We start from the raw sequence: 9,238 nt of genomic DNA, 5'->3' as shown, positions 1-9,238 counted from the left end.
TGTGGTTCAATATATAGCTGACCTTACTTGTACTGCAATGGATAAAAAAGAATCCCATATGGTCTTGTGTAAGATGTTGTAAATATGGTCTTTTTTAGTTAGTGAAGTGTTTTCCTGTTGCTATCAAAAAATAAAAAATAAAGAAAAAATTATGTCCCCCCCCCCTGTAGTTTGTCGAAATTACACGTTGATCCAAGGGTTTGAAGGAATTAAATCCTTAGATCCACGTTTAATTTCGATAAACTATAGGGGAGAGGAACGTAATTTTCCCAAAAATAAATAAAGAAGTCAGTATGTGCCATTCTATAAATAAAAATCCAATTGTCAGGCCTATTTTGATATTAGTGAGTTCATGACTAGCAAAATACTCATAATCTAAGTAATACAAAAGGGTCTAAAGTAGTAGTGAAATTGTCATCTTCCTTTCTTTTGTTTTTTTGGTAAACAGCTTCCTTTCATATCATGTATATATGTTATATGGTAGGGGTGCCAATCAATCGGATTTAAACCCTCTGCAATTCTTCATTTTACAATTCTCATGCAATGCCACCTGCAAAATGTACCTGGCAATACTGATGTGGACGGCCCAGATGAAGAGGGAGAAATAGATGCTACTCAGATCGGTTCGATCCAGCCCAAGTTTGTGGCTTATTGATTTGGAGCTGCAAATACCCCGGGTGTACGGTCTCCGATGCTGCTTGGATCCATTCTAGATGGTCTCTGCTTTTGGCCGACAGCCGGCTGTTCGACGTGCTATGCGTGCCTTTGCATCTGTGCTTTCAGTGGTGACGTACAGCTTGGCGTGGAGCGAGGACTCTACCCTTTTGTTTTCATTTCCCTATGTTTGTCTTGATGGTTGTGCGTACTTTTTTTATTTTGGTAGTTGTGTTTACAGTTCTAAGGTAGCTTTTGGCATGGTCTTTGGGCCTCATGCATACCGTGACACTTCTTGTCTAGCATGTGGCTATATTTGGCCAACTTTAGCTATTCATTCCTCTCTAGTGAAGGAGTAAGTTGTAGCTAATGGTCGTTGTATCTACAACGAGTTTACTAGGGATTCTCTTGGCTTCGTCCATACCCTAGTTTGGAATACCGTTATTTTTAGCATGTCAAATAACGTGGTCATATTCCATTCCTTGGCTTTGGGGGTTTTATACCGCGGCCTTGTGTCTCTCATGTCATTATCCGCTTTGTAATCCTTCCTTTTATCTGAATGAAATTTCTAGTATCAAAAAAAATAAATAAATAAATAAAACAAAACAAAACGCAGAGAGACCCTAACAAGCAACTAAAAACAAACATCACAAGAAGGGAATACATCAAACTTTTTTTATTTTTTTATTTTTATTTTGAGGGGATGGGGTGAATAAAGACAATCATAAAAAAGGAAATACAACAAAACAATAAGGGGTGAAAAAAAGAACCAAGATGATACACCAAAAAATATGGTAAGAAAAGAGAGGAAAATCCCTAGAAAGAGCATGATGCTTATTTTTGCTTGAGTCTGGGCAATACTGCACACTTCTCAAAAGATTTTATTTCTAATCACAAAAGTGATGTCTCAGATTTGTTAAATAGTACGCATTGAGGAAGTCCATCTCGTTTTGATTCTTTTCTATCAGACATGATGAATCACTACATTAAAAGTTAACTTATCAAATATATATATATATATATTCCTTTGGGGTGGGGTGAGGGGGGGGAGGAGAACTTATCAGAAATATCACATGAAGATTTGTTGAAAGTTTTCAAAACCTACCTCCACTCTCTATCAAAAAGAAAGATAACTCTACGAGTAAACTAATATTTTCTAAGAACTCCATTCCAGATAGAATTGGAGAAGAGACAAGAGAAAAATTATAAATGTGCATGGTCTCAGATTTGTTAAATAGTACGCGTTTCAGGGGGTGCCTCTCTAATAGTGGCATTCTCTAGGGGGAGGTGTTGTAAATTTCCCTGGTTTACAGTACAACCACAGGAAAAAAGTTGTATAGCAAGCAGCTGATCTCATCTCAAAAACATGATTTTTTTTTATTTTATCCATAAACATGAATTTCTGGTGACTCATTAAACTAATATAAAGTAGTTAAACCCAAATTCGAAATAGCGGCAACTATAGAGAAGGGAAGTGAGATACGTTGCACCAAATTTGATTCCTATGTTGTGTCCGGCTGGGAGATCAATATTAATAAAAATGGTACTCAGCTCTGTACGTACTTATTGGATGTCCGATTTTTGGAGAAAATTGCATTGCCACCCCCCTAAACTTTGTCTTTATTCAATGCCACCCGTTGGATTTTTCGAAACACCAAAGACACCCCCAGAAAATTCAAACAATTCTAAATCAGTCCCTGTCGTTAACAGACTCTGTTAAGTTATAGAATGTCTATTAATTTTTTTCCAAAATGCCCAAAACACACCCGGCTGTTGTGAGTGGACAATATTACCCTCCCTTTCCCTTCTTCTTCTAAACTCACACTATCTCACTTATATGACTAAGAGATACCCAAACCGAGAAGACAAACCTGCAACTACCTTGAGCGTCGCTCCCCTCTGACGTACGATTGTGAGCACCTCTCCCCTCCGGTGTACAATCGTGAGCACCCCTCAAGCTAACACCTAGGTGATGCCTTGACAACTGGACCCACTTCACTTCCAAGGCGTTAGAGAGGGACTGAACCGAAGGTAACACCTAGGTGATGCCTTGACATCTGTGAACTCAGGTTGTAAAGCCATCCAATGGCATCTATTGGAAGGCTAGATGTTTGATTAATTTGCGATTACTTGTAAATGCTAGTTTGGTCGATATTGGTATGGGCTTCAGATGTAGTTCAGAAATAATGGTTACAGGGGGGGTGGGGAAGAGAATTGGTTTTCACATTCCTGCACACAAACTCTCTCTCTCTCTCTCTCTCTCTCTCTCTCTCTCTCTCTCTCTCTCTCTCTCTCTATCCTTCAAGTTCTACTGTTACAGCATTCTTGGCTTCTTGCGTTCTCGGATTGATACACAGCTGGGATAAAAATGGCCTCTTGTACGATACGCAAGTAGAATTAGGTTTTGAGGGACATTTCAGTCCTATTATCTTAGCTAAAATGATCTACAAGTTGATCCCCAAATATATATGCAGCTTGGGCATCCTCTCTGCGAACAGTTGAAGCTGCAACTATGGAAGCATATGTTGCAACTAATATATGATAAAGATAAAGAGAAAAAGAAAAAGAAAAATAGAGAGACAAAAATGATGAGAGGAAACACGAGTAAAAGAAATGGAAAGACTTATTTAGAGTCAAGTGAGAGAGGGATATACTATGAGTGACTTCTTTCTGAAATTCTAGCATCCAAGACACAAATTAAATATAGATGTGTACATGAAGAAGAGGAACATTACTCTACATTTGTGAAAGTTTTCACGATCGCACGCCAAAGGGGAGAGGTGCTCACAATCGTATGTTGGAGGGGAGCAGTGCTCAAGGTAATTGCAGGTTTGTCTTCTCGGTTTGGGTATCTCTTAGTCATATGAGTTAGATAGTGTCAGTTTAGAAGAAGAAGCGAAAGGGAGAGTAATATTGTCCACTCACAACAACTGGAGGTGTTTTGGGCATTTTGGAAAAAAAATTAATAGACATTCTATCACTTAACAGGGTCTACAAATGGCAGAGACTAATTTGAAATTGTTTGAATTTTCAAGAGGTGTTTTTGATGTTTCGAAAAATCTAGAAAGTGACATTGAATAAAGACCAAAATTTGGAGGGTGACAATACAATTTTCTTTATTTAAAATCTATTTTTAATGCTAAACATCTCCCAGGGCCATGAGTTCTGCTCCTCAAACAACTGAACCACTTCCGCACAGTCAGTCTAGAGTCTAGACAATGACGTCGATGGCGCCCAATCGCTTGGCTTGACTGACTCTGATGATTCCTCGAATCTCCGACTCCTTTGCACTCCCTAAAAAATTAGAGTTAACGAAAACACACTGAAAAAAACCATGAACAAATATTACAGCGGCCCATCCTACTTCATATGTAGATCTCATAAAGCAGACATTTATATTAACGAGGCAAGGTGTACTTCTATCTAAGCCTTGGAGAATGAGAGTGGGGAATAAAAATTAGAGGTTCAGGGCGATGTTGGGCTTGTGGTAAGTTGAGGATCAAAGTTATTATAAGTTGTGTATTGTAGGTTTTCTTCTATAAAAATAAAAAAAAGACAGTATTGTAGGTTTTTCCATTTTTCTAAAAATGGAAAAGTTGTTCTGTGGGTCCCACACTTTTACCAATGTCAACATTTTTTTTTTTTTACAACGGATATCTAAGCCTTCAGTCCGATCAGTTCCTACGGGTCGATTCTAACCCCACAACTGCATGTACCAGATCATTTCGAGGTTGAATGAGAAGTGAAGAGCACTACTCTTCAACCCGCCGCTTTTGGAAGGGCTTAACCTTCATCACAACAGCATTGCAACACTAATCCTCAACCCGCCGCTACTGTACCCTTCCACCCCCATCCCCCACCTTTCTACCCTGCAAAGTTCTACCTGTTTTTCCCATCAATCACTCTACAAAGGTCATAGCATTCCATAGGTGGGTTTTCAATCTATTTTGTTTCGCTAATGAAGCATAGATTCTCCTGAGAAGCAAACCCATCCTTCAATTGGAATTTTCTCATAGAAATCGAAAATTTTTGGGGTATAGAGCTCAGTGAGGTAGCAGAAAAGCAAAGTTGTAATTGTCGGTTTGGAGGAGTGCTTGCTCTTCAATTCCCATGGTAGAGTAGTGAAGGAGGAGTGTTTCCTGGGGAGGTTTTGGGTTGAGAAGCAAAGTTGTGGTCATGGGTATAGAGGAGTTGCGCTGTGTTACAGTGGGTTTGCTGAAACATTTCCTTCACTTCTCTGCTCTGTAGAGGCATGGGGTAGGAAAAAATGGAAGCCAAGTAAACCAACAATTCCCTGGATTTATGCAAGCTTAGTTCTTTCAAATCGAGGGCGGTGAATCTTCACGTGATTGAGTGGTGAACTTTGGCTTACGTAAACCAACAATTCCAGGGACGTTCACGTACGTGAAGATTCACCGAACTCCTCAAATCTCCCTCTCCACCAATGGAACAAACTCTATTTTTGGGATTATGTGAAATATTTACCTTTTTCCACCCTTTTTTTAGCTATCCTAGTTTTTTTCCATCAAATAAATTGGGAAAAATAAACCTACTTGCTTCATGTGTCTAGGTCGAGCATGAAAAAATTGTGTAACCCCATACTCTCATATTGGGATTCTCTGCCGCTCGACACGTCCTATAGCATATATCCAACGATCAGAAACGGGTTGAGTTGTGTTTGAATGCCTTGTGCTGCATGCCGAAGCATTCCTAGTCGTTGAATGTGAGATACACGCCCAATCGTAAGATAGAAGAGCTCGATCCCCCATATGCTAAAGATGCCCCCACATGACCTCCTATCAGTTTGTATGTGTTGATGCAGAAATCCGATCGTCGGCTCCAAGAGAAACCTGCAAAAATTGGGGCTAAAGAGTACTTCAGCCAAGGATTAAAGTATCGGTATCGATCGCCGTATCGGTCGGTCAAAATTAAGATACGTATCGGAGAGTATCGTATCGTATCGGAGATACACTAAGATACGCTAAAGATACACACATAAATGGATAGGAAACATTTTTTTAAACACTTTTGCATAAAGAATTTGTTAAAAAAAGCTATTGATAACATGTACTATGCATAAACACTAAATTGAGGGTATCGTACTAAGAATTCAAGGTTTGTAGTTGTCCCATAAATGTAAAATCCTTCTTCCCAACCTTGATTTCCACTTTAGTTAGAGAGAAATATGGCTGACAACAACTTTGGAACAAAAACCCTTCAAAAAATCGTGTGTTTTCTGAAAAATTACCCATCTTGGCCATTATATGACCGATATGTATCGATACTCACCGATACGTACCGATACGTACTGATATATATATCGATACTCACCGATACGTTCCAATATATATCGATACGTACCGATCGATACATATCGATACTCACCGATATGTACCAATACATTCCGAAACGTATATTTTACCTCAATTTTATAATTTTCATAGTCGTATCGAGGCATATCGTATCGTATCGATGTGTATTGGTGGTGTATTGATGCATATCGGTATGTATTGTAGGATATATCGATACGAAAGGATTTTAAAAATTTCATGTATCGTATCGATGTGTATCGTATCGGTCGGCTAAATTTAAGATACGTATCGGAGGGTATCGTATCGGTATCGGAGATACTTAAAACCGGTCTTCAGCTAAGAGACTCCGATGCCTAAGTTAATTTTCAGACACAATAAATTATTGGAACAGTAAAGAGAGAGTTAGAGAAATTAATCTATTTTCTCTATTATAAAATATATATAATAAAACCCTAATCCCATAAGGGATCAAATACCTTATTTACTCTTATAAATAAATATCTTGAGTTGTGAAAAACCCTTTATTTTGTGGTTGAATATCACATATCTTACACCTATTGATGAGTTGATTCAACATGCCAGTACAGTGACCTTTTCCCTTGCCTGCTTTCAAAATATTCATTTATTTATTTATTATCATTTTTGTATTTTTCTTTTGCGTTCCTTTCTATAAAGACCACTGGGTGACTGGGTGCAGAATCCTTCTCCGAGAAGGAAAACTTTACTCTTTTCTTGTGTCCGTCGTCTCTGAAACTCGATTCTGCAAGAAAGGAAGCGGCGGCAAGCGGCGGCAAGCGACGGTCAACTTCTCCTACATCCTACGTTCCCTTCGCCGTGAAAGGTTAGAATCTCTCTCTTCTCTTTCTTTCTTTCTCTTTTCCTTGTTTGATAAATACCAGATTCTGGATTCTGGCCAGAATCAAAGCTTATTAACTAGAGCTGAAAATGGTTTGTTAATATATCTTGGACCAAGGGAAATGACTTTGCTTCACTGAATTTATAGCGCAGAAGCGTTGCAGTTGATCTTTGTAGTGTCCTCAGGAAACCAGGAGAAATTGTTTTTAATTTTTGAAAGTCAATTTGCAGAACCCTTTTGACTGATGAGCCCATCTCTTAATTTTTTGAAAATCAATTTGCCTTGGTGATCTAGACTGTAGACTATTTAATTGATGAGCCCATTTCTTAAACAGTGTATTGTGCAATAATCAGTTTTGATCCTCTCATCTGTCAGGCCAATAAGTGGTTAAGCTGTTGTGGGTAGACCACACTAATTACAAGAACTGTTAACTTAATCTTAATCTGTTGGCTAATGGGTTATTGAAAAGAAGGAATTATAGTCTAACTAGACTAAAGAAGTTGCAAATCCAATAGGACCTTCAAGATGTTCTTGGTAAGAGCCTCAGAGCTTAGGAAACTGAATCTGTACTCTGTTTAATCTTTCCATACAAATAAATGAGTGAACTTCCTTTTCTAGATGTAAATTCCATAGAATCTGGTAAGTGTTGTGGGTTTGCTCTTTTGCTTGCATCACCAAGTATTGAGATAATCTCACATTAGTTGTGGGTGACTCATCTATTATGTATAAGAACCATAAGAGGTCACCTCACTTCAAACCAATTAGTTTTAAGATGGAATCGTCTATCTGGTATCAGAGCGGGTATGTTGGGCCTCAATGGCGGGTTCTTTGCTCGATCCACGAAAACAAAATCATAAGAGGCCTGCACGTAAGGAGGAGTACTGAGATAATCCCACATCGGCTTTGTACAAAAGTCACAAGAAGCCATCCCACTTCAAGCCAATTGGTTTTAAGATGGAAGCCTCTACACATATGCTCCATTATCTTCTTTTATACTGATACTGTTGTTTAATATTTGTCTCAGAGGCCTGCAGCTATTAATATTAGTTATCTATGGATCCCAAAAAGGGAATGGAGATGATAGTCAAGGTAGGTCCTCATGGATATGGGCATCAGGGCAATCCTTGGGAAGACAAAGGCCAAAGCATGTTAACCCATATCTTCATATCCTATGACAGTAAAAGGGTATATTCCATACAGACTGCATGCATTCAGGATGGGAAATTGCAACTATCTGATAAACATGGTGGTGATGGAAAAATGTTCAAAACGGTGAGTCAACAGAGTAACACATAAAGCTTTCTAGTTCTTCTGATTCCAGAATTAAATACAAGAGAAGTGAAAGGCCATTAATGATTCTTTAATTGTTTCTGGTTAATTTGCAGGTTGAGATCAATTATCCCTCTGAGTTTCTTACTGGTATTAGTGGTTACGAAGAGAATGACCTCGGCGATTATATGCTGAGGTCTTTGACGTTTCAAACCAACAGGAGAAAGTTTGGGCCGTTTGGGCTAGAGAAAGGCGCTCACTTCTGCATTCAGATGGGGACTAAGAAGCAATTATTTGGAGGTTTTCATGGAACTTCGAACTCATTGTATCTCTACTCAATTGGAGTTTACGTGATGCCTATCAATCCGTTGGAGGATACTGAATTACATACTTCAACCGTTGTTAAGAAAGAGAAATCCAGTGTTTGAGACTCTTGCTAAAATATGATATTGGTTCATGAGCAGCAACAGATCTTAGTATGATACAGTGGACAAAATGTTTCACAACTAAGTGTATGCCATTCTATAAATAGAGATTCCATTGGGTGAGCAAATGAATGAACCAGTGCGAAGATGAAATTCCCATGAGTCCTTTTGATATTTATGTGTTTATGACTAGTAAAATGGTCATAAGCCAATTCCATGTGGCAATTAGTTGGTAAAGGTCAACCGGCCACGATAAAGAGGTCATGAAACTAGAAATATTTATCTGAGCCCACCAGCCTTTTCTTTACTTTATCTATCAAATTTTCTTTGAAGAATGCTATCAAGTGCCATGGCTCAATGCCAGACACTAGAGGCAAGAAATGGATAAAATTTATCTGTTGCTTGAGTTGCAGCTATTGTTGGCAGTCAAAGAAATAGAAACTAGAAGAGCATTTTTTTTTAAATACAAAAATCTAGGACAGTATTATGAACCCAAAATGAAGGTGAAATCAAGATTTCATTTCTTTGGCTGTCGATAGAGATTGGTAGGAGCCAACTGTTGTTACATGAGTTAAGTATGAGTAATCAAGATTGAGAGTGAATCAAGTCCTCATACAAGAATCTTGAACGAGGTTGATCCGCACGGATGGAATCTATCCGACAATCAACTCTGTGGTGGATTCCAACTATATGGATCAGTCCGTACAAAAACTTGATTCACA

The 9,238-nt window shown here is 38.5% G+C and overlaps 1 protein-coding gene across 1 annotated transcript; it reads left to right on the top strand.

Annotated features, from left to right (window-relative positions):
• Positions 1-6,642: 6,642 nt before the first annotated feature.
• On the top strand, positions 6,643-8,644 carry LOC122075109 (inactive protein RESTRICTED TEV MOVEMENT 1-like). Its single transcript, XM_042640016.1, has 3 exons — positions 6,643-6,807; positions 7,849-8,094; positions 8,208-8,644. The coding sequence occupies exons 2-3, from the start codon at positions 7,876-7,878 to the stop codon at positions 8,517-8,519; spliced, it is 531 nt and encodes a 176-aa protein (XP_042495950.1). The 5' UTR covers positions 6,643-6,807; positions 7,849-7,875; the 3' UTR covers positions 8,520-8,644.
• The last annotated feature ends 594 nt before the right edge of the window (positions 8,645-9,238 follow it).

This window comes from Macadamia integrifolia, chromosome 1 (genome assembly GCF_013358625.1).
Source record: "Macadamia integrifolia cultivar HAES 741 chromosome 1, SCU_Mint_v3, whole genome shotgun sequence".
Taxonomy (NCBI): Eukaryota; Viridiplantae; Streptophyta; class Magnoliopsida; order Proteales; family Proteaceae; genus Macadamia; species Macadamia integrifolia.
Note: the sequence above shows the minus strand (reverse complement) of the source record. Positions and strands in the feature narration are given on the sequence as shown.

Excerpts from the sequence above, each read along its gene's own strand:
- LOC122075109 (XM_042640016.1), top strand. The coding sequence starts at position 7,876 with ATGGATCCCAAAAAGGGAATGGAGATGATAGTCAAGGTAGGTCCTCAT. Across the intron at positions 8,095-8,207 it reads ATGGAAAAATGTTCAAAACG|GTTGAGATCAATTATCCCTC; the intron begins GTGAGTCAACAG and ends GTTAATTTGCAG.